Source organism: Oratosquilla oratoria, chromosome 1 (assembly GCF_046742065.1).
Source record: "Oratosquilla oratoria isolate Oo_2021 chromosome 1, ASM4674206v1, whole genome shotgun sequence".
NCBI lineage: Eukaryota > Metazoa > Arthropoda > Malacostraca > Stomatopoda > Squillidae > Oratosquilla > Oratosquilla oratoria.
Genome location: NC_134777.1, coordinates 100,938,868 through 100,955,322, shown reverse-complemented (window position 1 = coordinate 100,955,322; position 16,455 = coordinate 100,938,868). Strand labels below are relative to the sequence as shown.

At 38.7% G+C, this 16,455-nt stretch overlaps 2 protein-coding genes across 9 annotated transcripts in view; one reads left to right on the top strand and one right to left on the bottom strand.

The window, feature by feature from the left end:
- Nak (Numb-associated kinase) overlaps positions 1-4,717 on the top strand; it is a 264,091-nt gene extending 259,374 nt beyond the window's left edge. For all 8 annotated transcript variants that reach the window (XM_076183446.1, XM_076183436.1, XM_076183397.1 and 5 more), the window contains one exon: positions 1,472-4,717. In XM_076183446.1, coding sequence (XP_076039561.1) covers positions 1,472-3,758 — 2,287 coding nt within the window. In that variant the 3' untranslated portion in view covers positions 3,759-4,717. The remainder of the gene's footprint in view (positions 1-1,471) is intronic.
- A 1,584-nt stretch (positions 4,718-6,301) lies between these two features.
- Positions 6,302-16,455, bottom strand: part of LOC143024564 (uncharacterized) — a 43,645-nt gene continuing 33,491 nt past the window's right edge. Inside the window, exon 2 of the mRNA XM_076183377.1 lies at positions 6,302-6,630. Coding sequence (XP_076039492.1) covers positions 6,355-6,630 — 276 coding nt within the window. The 3' untranslated portion in view covers positions 6,302-6,354. The remainder of the gene's footprint in view (positions 6,631-16,455) is intronic.

Genomic DNA, 16,455 nt, shown 5'->3' with positions numbered 1-16,455 from the left:
CAGCCAATTCTAGTTCTTCTGTATATTTATAATTTCCCAGGCACAGCTTTTCCATTTTTTGTCTATTCTTTAGTTTACAATTTACATACATATACCATGAGCTGCCTGTGTTTATAAGGTGATGGACCAGCACTGAAGAGACAGATCGCCTGGGGAGTTGTCACCTCCCTCACCATCTTGTTTCCCTCCCTGGCACCCAACATTCATTGTTAAATAAACCCAACTTTCTCTCCATCAGAGTTTGCCTTCAATCAGCCTAACATATCCTACATGAATGTCCTACCTACACAATCCCTTGCAACAACCTCCCATTCCCCAGCCCCCATCTAATCCTTCAAACAACAGTAACATGACATCTAATTTTAAGAAAAACTACTCCAGTACCTCTACCATCTCTTCACACTATTCTAGAGATGGGATTTTTTCCCCAACTTTTAAATACCCCGCATATACACCTTCTAATGTCACACATTAGTATTCTCATAGCTCAAGAATACAATACTCCTGTATATACCTACTTTCTACTAGCTAAACCAATATCATGTACCTGAAATATATTTTAGTAATTACATGATATTGTCCATAAAGAAAGAAGTGCTGGTGAACTGTCATCAGTAATGCATGTCTACCTACTCCCTGCCACAGGAGCATCAGAAAAGAGGTGGTGTTCTAGGAGTGATTTGGGAGAGATTAAGAACAGCAGAAACAAGGGACAGTAAAAGTTATAAAGTGGCTCAACATTCTTCTAGCAGTGGAGATTTGTTTCTAGACAAAAGAATGGTGTGCAACTGGGTTCTATTGGGGTATCATTGGAGTCCTGAAAATATTAACAACAAATGACTATGCAACCAATGATAATTATTGTCTGACTGGGAAAGTGCAAGCCTGTAGTTTCTGGCAATGGCCCTTGAGCCTTACCACAGGTTGTTCTGGGAAGAAACTTTGGACTTCACTGCATTGTATTAGTGTGAGACAGTTTTTATCACCTGCAATAGTAGAAAGAGGGGAGCAGTTACTGGTTGTTTGCTCTCCTTATATGAAAAGGTGAGAATATAGTTAAAAGTTGATAGAGAGATCTTGGGCCTGGTCTAGAGAGTGTAAGCCCCATAGAGTTGCACCACCAGGTGAAGGTGTTAACGAGTTATGAAGATGGGTGGCAGGAAAAGTATTCTCCCTAGCATCCATCTTGTAATATCACTATTAACTAACCATTGGTCTTTTGACATATGGAACTGTATTTTTTTCCTTGCATGTTGATACTTGTGTATTTAGTTTTAGGATGTGTTAATTCACTTATGTCATCATGTGTAGGACTGCCCTTCTCTAATTTATTGCCTAGTCTTTCCAGATATATGCACATAAACTAGTACCTTTGTTTTTCATATACATTATGCAGAGAATCTCTCTTCTTTAGCAGTATGAATGCTGAATAAAACAAATTTAGTTAATTGTCCTTATATTCCTTGAACAGGTCCAAATATGAGAAACTGCAGAATGACCGTGATGAGGAGTCTGAAGATGAGGATGAAGAAGGTGAAGAAGCTACAAGAGAGCCACAGCAGCAGCAGCAGCAGCAGCAGCAGCAGCAACAGCATCAACAACAGCCACAAGAAGAACAAGTGGAGAAAGCCAAAGCCCTCTCCAAAGTGAAGGGGCAGACCAGGAGGAGACATGGTAGTGGGCGAGGCTGGCGACGAAAGGGAGGGGAAGGGAGAGAAGGAGGTACAAATGATGGGAAAACAGATGGAATGTTTATATGTGGATCTGATGATGATTCCATTGGATCTGCTAGTGATCTGAAAGCACGAATCAATGATGATGATGATTTTGATTACGGAGACAGGGGGGATATTTCAGAAACTGTAAGCTCATCCGTGTATCATGCTGAGTGTGAAAGTGTTACAACACATGAAGATGATCCAAGAGTGATTGGTACAACTGACCCCAGTCATCATTCTCGTCGAGGCCCAAAGCCTCCCAGGTCAGCTGTAAGAGCCCGAGCAAAGGCAATTCAAGAACAAGAGAGTAAATCATATTGCCAAGATCGACTCTTGGGTCATGAATATGGGGAAAAACCTCTATTACTGGATGATGAATTAGATTCAGGTGATGAAGAAGGAAAACTATCTGATGGAGCCCAAGAAGAAGAAAAAGGACAGCAACAACTGTCTGCTCCAGCAGGTTTGTTTCATTTACCCAAGCCATTCCACAAAGCTCCATCAGATGAACAACCAGTCAAAAAGAGGGAAGGAAGTGGAGAGGAAGATGTATTTGCTTTAGCCCCATTTAAGAGTTCCTTAAAGAAATTTAATGTAAAAGTATTTGCAAGCAAGAGTCAGCCTGCAAGCAGCACTGTATCACCCCTTGAATCTTGTGGTTCATCTTCTGTGGCAGCTCTTCCTTTACCAAACAGCTCACCAGCTATGAAGCATAGTGAATCTGTACGGGCAGTTTCACCCGAGCAAAATGTTAAGTCATCTGATGTCCAAAGCTCTGTGATATATGAAGAATCCCCACATGATGAATATCCAATTTATGAGAATGTATTAATTAATTCCAATGCAGCTGAAAATTTCTCTTCTACAGGCAGGTATCACCACTATGAAAATGTACCCATTGCATGTCCAGACCTTTCCAAAGCCACTGAAACATCAAGTATTAAGAATCCTTTTATCAGTCCACCAAGTGCTTTTGCTAATCCTGTGCAGTCATCTGGAGGTAGCAGTGTTGATTTAGTGCCAACATCCCGTGTTCCAACTTTGAGTCAACCGTCCTTACCAACATTGTCCCAAAGTATTGATTCGCTATCTCCAGGATCCTCAGCCGCAAACACTCAAGTTTTTTCCAATTCAACAGATCTCTTTGGGTCCACACCTTTCTCTGATGTCGCTTATTCTACTCCTCCAGTATCTACAAGTGATCTCACAGAGGTTGGCAAATCAAGAGTTGTCAATGGCACAACACAATCAGCGGCATCCAGCCATAGTAGCAATGTATATGTGGCTGAACAGGTATTACAGAAACCTCTTCAAACTTCGACTCCTCGTGGAAGCAAGGTTCCATCTAGTCATCAGTCTTCTAATTCCTTCCATTCCAAAAGATGTGAGGACCTATTTGGTGCCACACCCTTCCAAAGTATTGCTCCACAGTATCATCCTCTCAACTTTTCTGGTGCCAAGAGTCAAACACTTCCAGCTAACATGAGTTCAGTACTACAAGCACAGATGGCTCAGATGGAGCATAGCCAAGATGATGCACAGCTAGAGAAACAGTTTTTAGATACCAAAACTCGTAAAAAGTCCACACCCCCAACTTTCAGGAAGGCCATAGGATCACATAAGAAGCTCTCAAGTTCAAATACATCATCTAGTGATGAAGATGTTAAGGCTCCAAAGAAGTCAAAACAGCGAGATCGAAGCAAAGATCGGATTAAGTACAAGAATATTGGGGATGAATTTGAAGGAGAAAGCCTAATGGTGCTTCCAGTTAAACAACATATTCAAGTCAAGAAAGAAAAATACATAAAGAAAAGTAAAAAACATGAAAAACAAGAAAAGAAGGTAGAAAAGGTAGTAGGATATGAGTCTGTAGGAATATCTAACATGAGTTTTGAGGACTTTACTCTAGATGAGAGTGCACAGGACAGGGAATCTCTCCAGAGCCCTGAGGAAGATGATAGTGATCTTCGCCAAACAGGAGGGACAAGATTTGGGTCTTTAAAAAGAGGAATTAATCCATTTTCTAAGTTAGGCCGGTAGAACATTGCTTTGGCAGTAGAAGATTATCTTTTCCTCTTTCTTCCCACTGGGGATCTTACAACCTCACAAATGGTATTGTGATCCTGTGAACCATTTCAGTGTTAAGTGGTTCTATAAAAACTGTGTTATGATTATCTTGTGTCAAAGTATTCTGACAAGACAAAAGTATTGTATGTTGTGCTCAGGCAACTATGTCTGCTACTGCCAATGTCTAGGTGGAGCGATATAATGTATTTCTGTCTGCAAAAGATGTTACAAGCTAGTTCATATGCAAACTATATGAAGAAAATAATTGAAAAGTTATTGTACATAGCAGTCTGCCATGTACAGTATTGTTCATTAATCTGTGACAGCTTACTATCAGTCCTGTACAGATTTGTCATAGTGCAGCTTGTATTGCAAACATGACTATTCCTGGTCAAGTTGCCTCCAATGCTTTATGCATATTGTCTCATATAGGGTTATTCTTCTATTGTGCAATGTGTTCATTATCATGTAATTATTTTGAATTGTTTATTGTCATTGAAAAAATTAAGATGAAATTACTGAAAGTTCATATAAGTGTACCTTACATGGATGTTTCCCTTAGTTCAATTCATGTTTATTTGAGAATCAGAATGTGAAATTGTGTTATGGTTGAATAACTAATGAGGCAAGACAGTATGCATTGCATCACCTCTGCTACAATGGAGTGTAGATGAGACAGGCAGCTTTAGATAAAGTGAGCAGAGATATTGTATATGGATATCGTATATACTGAATTGATAGCACCGGCGGGCATGTGGTATTTATCTAGGTAATAGTAATGATAACACTTTCAGCCAGTGGATGAATTCTGAAAGCAGCAAGGAAAAATGATGCAGATAATTTCCAGTGATACTTTATTGAAGCACCATAGTTTAGTTCATTCCATTTGTACTATTATTGGTTTTATTATTATCATTTTGTTTGTCTAGCAACTGATGTTTAGTTATTTCACCTACTTTGTTTTAGTATTTTCCTGCTGCCTTCACATGAGTGTTCCATATTATTTAATATTTTAAGATGGACACTTGTAAGTTGCCTTCTCATCAGAAAAGATGACAAACATGTCTGTGCAATGTTATAGAAATTTAATTGGTTCTGACTGGATATTCAGAAATCTAGCTTAACCATAAAATGTATATTGTTTAAAGAGGGGGGAATATTTTCTTATGAAGTACCTTGATGCATTACATTCCTGCATAGTGAAGAAAGGCGAGTGCATTCCACCATGTTTGTTTTTTAACATGAAAAACATATTCCAGTATATAAAAGTATTGAGTATTGCATAACATTGTGTTGTGCACGAGTGCTTGTGCACATGCAGTTAAGGGGGTATGGGGAAAGAAATTAATTATATAACTTCTGTCTGTTCAAATTATTTATTCTTTTCACTAAATTCTGAAACTAAGGATGTGCTCAGATATAGTCTGACCCAGCATACATTGACAAACAAGAACATGAATTAAAAAGATAGCATTGAACAATTTTATTAAGATTTTATAACTTTTAAAGTATTTGTCTGTGATGAAGAAAAGGCTGGGATCAGTGGAGTCTTTCTAAGAAGATAGCTGTTTTATGCAAACAGATAAACTGGTTGAAGTGGTGGAGTACAGTACAGTACATATTAATGACAAACAGCTCTGTTGTGTGAATGGATAAAGGATAGTATATTTCATGATGTTGAGTTCATACTTTATTGTGTATTCATTCATAATCATGATTTTGATTATGATAAAATGCAGCAAAGAAATGGAATAACAGGGCTTTCATAGCAATAGTTTGATAATTCAATTTCATGCTCTAGCATGCTAATACATACTATAAGGAGGTGCTGTGTCCTGCCGGCCAATGTTTTTTATGTTATGGAAAAAAAGAATACCTGAAAAATAATTCAACTTGCTGAGTTTGATGCTGACCATTTACAAGAGGACACAATAACCCCGCCTCCACTAGTAAGTATGGCCCCAAGGAGCGAGTGCCTAGTCTCCAGATTGAACCCATAAACTTGTTTTATTTGCTTTACTACTACTTCTAGTCTTTCTTGTTTTTTCACATAGGAATTCAGTACCACAGTGACTGCCCATCCACACCTCCTCCTATTAGCTTGAAATATAGGAAGCAACCCAGGCTCATACACATATCCAACATATACAAAGCCAATAAACTTTCCGCACCTATTCATCAAATATAATACATGCCACTCATGGATCCACCTCAATGCAATACACTCATCAACACAAAAAATTGGATCTGCAGCCACCACACAACTAGTACATCTAACAAATACCAACACAAAAACACCCAAAACAGGCTACAAATAAATATAGATGGGATCATAGGCACACAAAACCATTTCAGTTCATACATTATACATTGTATACATAACTCTCGGGGTGTTAGGATTTCCTTACTTGCTATAAATTCCATTTCAAGGTATTGCAGCTCCTGCAATCGTGTCTTCGACTTAAGAGGAAGGCAAGGCCTCAAAATGGGATTCAAAAACAGGAAGGAAAACCAACTACTACCTCACTGCCTCCAAGCATTGCACTTAGGTAACACAAAGAGTGAGAAGCTACTGAGACTCACAGTGTATACAATCACCATCTTTCCCACTAAATAACAATAAATTCAGTTTTCTTACTAATACCCATAAGTCCTCCAGTGATGGTGTGTGACAGTAGGTGTAGGAGATGGTGATCTCTAGACCCTGGTTACAATCCAGATGACAGGTGATGTAGGCCCAACCTTGTGTGAAGATGGGGAGTGGCATGGAACTGTTCATAAACTTGAAGCTAGGTATGATGAATTGGAGAGTAGGAGACTGGACCTGATGAGTGTTACTCCTTTCCTGTAGGTAAATGCAATTAAGTAAATACAGCTTGGCAGCAGCCTGTATAAATGAGTAGGCCTATTCAGGATCTGCTCTGTTCAGACCATATAGGAAAGGGCCAGAAAGGTGTCCTAAACATAGCCGCCTTGAATTTAACCAAGCTGGGAAGCTGTCCCCAATGCAGTCACCTATAATGTAGTGTGAATAACAATATACTAATAGGCTTCTTCCCCCCTTATAAGGGAGATAGCCAGCCAAGGCATACATTCACCCCTACCCAGCCCACTTCCATCAATCACTCATTTCCCTTTCATCTTGGCTAATATGAATAACAATGATAATTATAACAAAACAACAACAACGGGGAAGCAACAGTTGTCCCAAAATCAAAGTCCCTCAGTTTCACTCTTGCCCTGCTCTGCAACAACTCCCAGTAAGCAAAGTGAAGAGGCTCACTTCCAAACTCAAGAACAATCTGCAGTGGTAACACTAGAGCAACTATCCACCTTCTCCACAGAGATTAATACCAGCCACCATTGGTATTACCAGTAGACCCAAGCTCTACATTCAATAATTATGACCCTGGATCCCACTAAGAGAGATTGTATTCCTGAGCCTACACAACCCTGCTAACCAACTTGACCCATACCAAGATTAAGTGGACCCTGACTTGGAGTGTCCAAGAAACTTGATCTTGAAGTCTTGCAACAATGAACTTGTAATAAAGAAATGCTCCACGAGAGTATCTACAAATTCTAAGACCAATGCAGAACATCTTTTGATATGCAGCCCCAAGGAGATACCCTAACAATAGAAATAGAATCAAGAGCTCAATATGATAGTCAAAGCCCTAACAACTCAAGCAGACACCCTAGTTCAAATGACACCACAAAGAGCATTTAACATCAGTGTAGTAGTCCACATTTCATTTCTGATACCACTCAGAAGAAGAAATAATGGAAAGTATAGCAAGACATTCAAATGTACTAAAAGTAATCAGAGTTCAGAAAATCATAAATGGTACAAAGATTAATACCTCGACAGTAATATTGAACTTCAGTCAACCACAACTTCCATCCTACCTGACTGTAAGATAATTAAGATGCACATACATATACCAATGGCTTTTTCCCCCTTACAAGAGAGGTAACCAAAAACAAAGGCATTAAATCCACTCCCACCCATTCCATTTAAGATATGAAGCAGAGAAATACTATCTATGTCTACATCATTGCTTCAATTGCCAGCACTTTGGACACATTAGATGATTATGTTTCCACCTAAAAGGTGTATGTGTACATTGCGCACACCCTGCACATGGATCACATGCTTAAATCCAGACAACAATCAGGACCACCCTGCATCATCCTCAGACTACAGTATACCAATATATAAAGAAAGTCCTCTGTTTCAGGAACTCGGAATGTATCAGTTTTAGAAAAGCTTGACAACTAGTCCAATTCAGGATGATCAGACCATGAGTCGCATACTGTACACAGATGCACTACAGCCCATCAGACAAACCTTCCCCAGTGGTTCCCCTTAAACAATACACCCACATAGCACAAAATCCCCAGCAGAAGCCACTATATCCCCCTCACCAGTGTCACTGAAATATTCAGTCCAACCACTCATCCCCTACCTATTTGAAGTACACCCCAAAACCAACAATTCTTCCATTCCAAGAAAAGATCCAACTCCCCATGGGAAACCATAGAAGACATAATGGAGTAGATCAACCATACCACAAGAGTAAACTCCCCACCCTATATATGTTAACAAACCATTTCCCCAGCCAAAATCAGAAATAAATTTAATCCATCCACAATATCCACTGCAGCCACAACATTAAAAGTACAAGCTGAAATCCACCCCATCCAACCCCAGTATTAAACCCACTCACTAACACTAAGCCATATCTCCCATAGATCTCCCAGTGTCCTCACGAAATCCAATTGCAATGAATGATACATATCCAATTGTACCCAAAATTGAATCTCTCGTCTGAAAAACAACACCCAAACACATGGAAAAACTCCTGACTACCATGACAGACAAAATCTACACCAGTCTCCAAGAGAGCATGACCCTGAGCAATACCACATAAAAATGAATAATGCACCTCATTATACAGTGGAACTGCTGAGGACTCGTCCCAAATTGGGAAAGTATACAAATCCCTCTCCAACAATATCCTGTCTGCATCTGCCTACAGCAAGGTACACACCCCCATACTTAAAAAGCTATATCACATACCCATCCCCACCTCTCCCTTCCCAAACCAAACGAGGTGAACTAATCCTCATTCACCCAAATATCTCGTCACTACCAATTACACTTTGTACTCCTCCCCAAGTCACTGTTGCCAAAATTTTCCTATAGTATCCAATAACCATCTACCATTTATAACTGCACTTATCAAAAACATTAATTCCGATACATTATCAGACCTCCAAGTAAACCCCCTTCCTCCATATCTTCTACAAAGAGACTTCAATGCAAGACACCCATTAAGGAGACACCTTTAAGGAGGCAAACTAATGTTCACACTCATAGCAAATTAGCAGATACCAACGTACAACCTCTCACACACACAGATGAGAATGTGGTGTGTGCAAAAACGATACACGAATTTAAAAAGTCTAGATAAAACAAGATATGAAGACGGGACACACGAGCATAGCTCACCTTCCCGTAAAATATACTAGGTAAATACGCACATAAAGACAGCTACAGAAGAGACCTGAAAAAGAATAGCTTCCCACATAGAGTGATTGATGTCTGGAACAAACTGAACGGAGAAACAGTGAATGCCAAAACTATACACGATTAGAATAAACTGGATGTGGTAAATACACACACACGCGGCGGCGGCGACTCGACGCGACGCTCCTAGTTTTGCCTTTAATAGGGCAAAGCCAGATGTACTTACCAATTAAGTAAACAGGGGAAGTAAAGCTTTTTCAGGATCACAGTAGAGGCAAAACATTGCTGGTTCCAACTTTAGGAGAGAGTAAGGAAGGGCAAAATAGTGATTTTCGTCACGACGCAATGGCGCTGACGACGGCGACGCGAAGCGAGGCTCCTAGATTTCCGTATCAGGCAAAGCAGATAAAAATAATTGCCAATTGAATAGACAAGGGGGAAGCTTAGCTAATCAGCAGAAGCAAATTCAGAGAAGGAAAATATTGGGCTTCGTCTCCGAAGTCGTGCATGATAGGAAAGTTTGCAGTGTTGTCTTTTATTGCTGTATTCACACAAATCATGGAAGATTTCGAAGGCTTCACACCCAAAAAGGCAAGTCCACTGGAAAAAATAATGTGCAGGGAATAAACTTGAAAAAGAATACAAGTCTCAAGTTAGATAATCTACCATGGTAAGTGAAATTCTTAAAAAAAAAATCTTTGAAAATGTTTAGGCAATCTCCTCACATGAGGCTAGATTGCACGATCTGGAGCAAAAAAAATGAGCAAGAAAAAAACGAATTTGGCTCAGAAAACAGATTGATAAATTGAGAAGGGAAAATGAAACTTTGACAAAAAAAAAAAAAAAAAAATTAACACCAAGGAGGAAAAAGAGGATAGGCCAGCAACAAATGAAGATAGAATAGAGTAATCTTAAAGAGATGGAGCAACAGGAAAGAAACAGCCTAGGGTAAGTAATGGTCAGGGTCGAATTTTTTTTTTTATCAGAGATGTAGATGCGTCTTACTCTTTGGATGCCAAGAAGAAAAAACATCGTGTAAGTTACGCCAAGAACAGAGAATGAAAATTAAGGAAATTACATCAGTATCTATAGAGAGACTTGGATTTAACAGACCAGATTGATAGCATATATAAGTTAGACAAGCATAAGAGAAATTGTGCACGTTCAATGAAAATACAGTTCAAACAGCGAACCATGGCAAAAAAAAAAAAAAAAAAAGGCAAGTCTTGGAAGTTAGCACGAGAAGAAAAGATGAAAACCTAATTGGATCAGGAACGATGCTAACGAAGAGGAACGAACATAGACACGAAAGCCGAAGTCAAAACTGATAGGACCGAAGAATATGTATATATATATATATATATATATATATATTGCAAAAATAATCACAATAACGCGTGACGAAAAGATATTGCAGAAACCACAGGGAAATTAAAGTCGGAATACTGAACGTTTTCGTCTATTACGACATCCTCAGAGTACAAAGAAAGAAAAAATAGAACACAATATTTATACAGAAAAAAGAAGAAAACTGGGAGAGGTCATAGCCACATAAAACCTTCGGACATTATACATACAACACATTTAATTACAAATGGAAATGTTAATGTTAATAAAAATACATATACATTCATATACACATAGAAATGAATGTGATATAACAAGAAAAAATAATAATAATAATAAAAAAAAAAAAAAAAAAACATGTGGCCGAAAGGTCCATAGGACAATTGGTACAATTAGGAAACTAGATACTGCTTTACTATCCTATGATATTGTTAATCCAAAACACAAGTAATATTATTATCAAATTGTACAAAAAAGAAAAAGAAAGAAAAAAAAAACAATATTTGACAGAAATACGAAAACTGGAAAGGTTATGCCACATAAAACTTTCGGACGTTATAACGTCCGAAAGTTTTATGTGGCATAACCTTTCCAGTTTTCGTATTTCTGTCAAATATATATATATATTTTTTTTTTTGTACAATTTGATAATAATATTACTTGTGTTTTGGATTAACAAAACAATATCATAGGATAGTAAAGCAGTATCTAGTTTCCTAATTGTACCAATTGTCCTATGGACCTTTCGGCCACATGTTTTTTTTTTTTTTTTTTTTTTTTTATTATTATTATTATTTTTTCTTGTTATATCACATTCATTTCTATGTGTATATGAATGTATATGTATTTTTATTAACATTAACATTTCCATTTGTAATTAAATGTGTTGTATGTATAATGTCCGAAGGTTTTATGTGGCTATGACCTCTCCCAGTTTTCTTCTTTTTTCTGTATAAATATTGTTATATTTTTTCTTTCTTTGTACTCTGAGGATGTCGTAATAGACGAAAACGTTCAGTATTCCGACTTTAATTTCCCTGTGGTTTCTGCAATATATATATATATATATATATATAATTTTTTTTTTTTTTTTTTTCTCCGAGTTGTCAATCGGAAGGCGAAGAAATTATTTCAAATAAAACGGGAAGGCATTAATGCAAAGGAAGCACTACAAGGAAACTTAAAATAGCATATACTGTACTAATGTTGATGGTTCACTGTCGGCTAGGTTCGAGATAAATGACCACTAAGGATATACAAGCCTGATTGTATCTAGTGGAGACTAAACTCCTCTCACCCCCCCAAAAAAAAATACAGTTGGGGACGAATACATTACATATGGAGAAAAGACAGAAAAAAATGAGTGGTTATGTTTGTGATGAGAAGTTATAAAGGTGGAAGAAGCAAGGCTGAAGCAGCTCGCGCGCGCACACAGACACACGCACGCACGAACGCGCGCGCACACACACACACACACACAAATACACGACTCGTAGGGCAGTGGTTTGAGTTTCCGGCTGGAACTACTGCCGTCCGGGTTCGAATCCCACTTAGGGCTGAAATAATTTAAGTACCGCTGCGCTGCGAGTCGTTACTCCAACTCTTGTTGGCAGGGAGTTGTGTGTGTGTGAGGGTAAAATCACATTACCCATAGATCGGTCATATATGGGCTCTGAATTCTCTTCCGGGAGGGGAATAACTATTGATCACGAGTCCAAAACGTGACTCACGACCATGGTGAATCACACACACACACACACACACACACACACACACACACACACACACACACACACACACACACACACACACACACACACACACACACTTGGTTCGAATCCTGCCCAGGGCCGAAATTATTTCGGTACAGCTGCGCTTTGGGTCGTTACTCTGACTCTCGTGGGCGGGGAGTTGGGTGTGTGTGTGTGTGTGTGTGTGTGTGTGTGTGTGTGTGTGTGTGTGTAAGGTCATAGCATTACCCATAGATCGGACCTACGAGCTCTGAGCTCTCCTCCAGGAGGGAAATAGCTGTCGATCACGAGTCCAACACGTGATCCAAAGACCAAGTTAAATACACTCTCTCTCTCTCTCTCTCTCTCTCTCTCTCTCTCTCTCTCTCTCTCTCTCTCTCTCTCTCTCTCTCTCTCTCTCTCTCTCTCTCTCTCTCTCTCTCTCTCTCTCTCTCTCACACACACACACACACTTATGAAGAACGACTGTAGGGCAGGGAAAGGGCAATACGTAGCATAAATGCTTTTGTATTTGCTACACTGTTGGGTTTTCTCGAGTGTTTCCAGTTTATGTAAACGAGTGTTGTGTGTGTGTGTGTGTTTGTTTGTATGTATGTATGTATGCATATATGTATGTATGTGTGCGTGTGTGTGTGTGTACGTGTGTGTCTATGAGTGTGTGTGTGTGTGTGTATGCGCGTGGGTGTACGTGTGTGTATGTGTGTGTCTATGAGTGTGTTTATGTGTGTATGTGTGTTTGAATGTATGTGTAATTTCGAGGATGGGGACATGCTCATGTGTGTATAAACAAGCCAGTTTCACTACGCGTTTGCCTATTCCTAAGAATACATTTTCATATGTGTGTCTACCGTAGTGTGTCGGTATGTGTGTGTTCGTGTCTATCTGAGTGGATGTGTCCTTGCGAGTGTATACGTCTATGAATGTTCGTGTGTGTAGACTTCAAACTCCTTTGGTAATGTGAAAAATGAAATCGATGTAACGAATAGTACGTTAGTATTTCGGTGCCAATAACCAATGCTTTAACCCTGGAGGACAATGTAGCACGGAAGTGGTGAATTCACTGAGGTTCTAAAACTAATTTAAGGAGGGAAGCAGAAAATGACAGTATAAATCAAAAGAGGTCAGCATTCTTTTTTGAATGGAGATCAGTTTTTAATCATCAGATAATGCTGCGTGACTCTGGTCCATAGGGATATTGGTGAAGTGCCTAAATTATCAATTGCATAAAACTTATTTAGTTTAAAAGAAGGAACAATACACACGTTGTTTGCTTAAATGAATTTTGAAGTCCAGATTACTCGTCTCGATTTTAGCCCCTTTTATTTATTTATTTATTTATTTATTTATTCTTTTTATTTTTTATTTTTTATTTTGCCTCCATGAATCTAGCTATCATTTGCCGTGGCGGCTTTGGTCCGTATTTAGAATGCAACAAATTCCTTGGATCAAATTTTTTTTTAGATTTAACTTACGTTGACATGTAATATACACTAATAAGTCATTTAACCAAACACTACATTTCTGATTCCTGTGATTATTTACATAAAGGGTTCAAGAATTCGGCCTGAGGTAATTTTTATACTGGTTGGTATCAAATACTGGTTGGTATTACAAATACCAATTCAGTAAACATATTACTTGACTACTCACACACCTTCTTCTCGTCCTCTTGAACTATCTCACCCTTCAGTGATGACCTCACCTGTCGAATTTGAGGGGTGTACCGACGGCGTAAAAGAGAAGAACATGACCTCAACAGGCCTCGACCTTGAGGCCGAAAACAAAGAGTTGTCCACAGAAATCGCCCGGTTAGAGAAACTGCTTCGAGAGGCTAAAGTCCACAAAAGCTCCCATCACCATTCATGCTCCAAATAGATGACTGAATGGATAGAACCAGTCGTGGAGCAACTTTTGACATCTCGGAAGACGAGGCAAGCCCCAAGATAGACCAGGAAGAAAGGTCAAAGGCCCAACAAGATCAGGAAAGCGAGATGGAAGCCATTATGAAGAGGCAATTCGGGGACACTTTCAGAAGCCTTTATCAATTAGAAAAGCCCTCCAAAGAGTTAGTCCCATATACAAAAAGAACTGGCATTCACTCAGATGAAGATGTGTAGGAACGTGCCAACAATAACTCCGAGAAACCCCGGAAACAGGTTAGAGGCATCCTACCTGTAAGCTGGCACGATGATGAAACCAGCAGTTCCCCCCAGCAGGAGGAGAAACCCTGCAGAAATGGCATTCCCAAAGGCCGACCGCCCCAGCAGCCACCCAAACCATGGAAGTGTCCCGTGAAGAACTGCAAGGTCGAGAACGTTTTTCCCAGTTTGTCCAATATGAAATTTATTACAATCTTGGCAAGGAATTTTTTAGACCACACCGTTGTTATTAGGAGGGCTGTTCTTAATTAAAGTTTTCTTAATGGTGTGGTCATATTCAAAAGCTACTTTGATATCTAATTTTTTGAGTAGGTTAACAATATTAAGAAAATTTTCATGAAAAGGAAGAACAAGTGTATTAAGTTGTTTATGGTTTCCTTGTTCTTGATTGCAAGTATGAAAGCGTTTCTTGGCGGTGTTGTGACATTAAGAATATGAGTAGTATATTTCAACTTTTCCCCAATATTCCGGATAGTTCTAAATTCATCAATAAATTCAGGATCCAAAAATAATGTTATTTTTCCCATCATCAACACTTTTTGTGTTCCACGGTATGTTACGTGACGTGTGTCATGTGGGATAATTTTCAATCAAGTGGTTGGAAACACTGAGTTTGGCAACACTGTGTGAGATTTTTATGCACTTTCAGCCAATCTGATCTTGAAGTGAACCACATTGAGTCCAGGAGATCTGAATGATCTTGTGCTGAATTTAAACTTTAAAAAAATTCTGAACTTCTTGCTTCCAGGTTAAAGGACTGGAATCTTCAGCAGAAAGAATCCAGTTATTTCTTATCGTAAGCAACATTGTGATTTTGAACTTTTTTTTCTCACTTGAGGATGGTGTGGTGTTTTCCAATTATGTATATTCTGATATGGAGGACCTTAACCATAAATATGACAGGAATGAGTAACGCTTGTTTATTGACTCTTCAAAAGTGAGCTTGAAAGCTGTTTTGCTCCACAATGGAAATAAGTTTCTTGAAAGTTCCTCTGGCCCATGTAGCTAACATGAAACATATGAGAGTATGAAACTTCTATTGCAAAAAATTTAGTATGAAGAACATGAATGGAATATCTGTGGTGACCTAAGGTTGTGGTACTTTTACTTGGAATGCAACTGGTTTACACAAAGTTTTGTTGATTTCTCTGTCAGTGGGACAGTCGAGATAAGAAAAAATCATTATGAAAAGAATGTGTGGCAGAAACGATCTCTGGCCCCAAGAGAGAAGAATGTTGTCCGTCCTCCTCTTGTTGATTCAGAGAAAATTTGTCTACCTCTTTTGCATATTAAGCTAGGGTTGATGATTTTTTATTTTATTTTTTTATTTTGTTGTTGTTAAAGGTATAGATAGAACTGATAAGGGATTCACACATTTGAAAAATAAGTTTCCTAGAGTAAGTGATGCAAAAATCAAAGAAGGTATTTTTTTTTGGACCACAGACTAGGGAGCTGATGAGAGACCAGAATTTTGATGAAGAGCTAAATGATCTTGAAAAAGCTGCATGGCTGTTATTTAAGAAAGTTTGATCAGATTTTTGGGGTATTCACAAAGCAAATGACTATTCTGAAATCGTAAAAGAGCTACTGATATTCTACAAGGCCTTGGAATGCAATATGAGCCAAAAATAGTCCACTTCCTAGACTCTCACTTGGACTTTTTCCCTGCAAATCATGGCGCCGCCAGTAACGAGCACGGTGAGAGGTTTCGCCAGGACATTCTAAACATGGAAACCCGGTATCAAGGGAAGTGGAGCTATTTAATGTTGGCTGATTACTGTTGGACACTAAAAAGGGATCTCCCAGAAGCAAAACACACTAGAAAATAATATATTTCTACGTTTTAAAGGTAAGTTTAATTGAAATAGCCTCATTTGTTA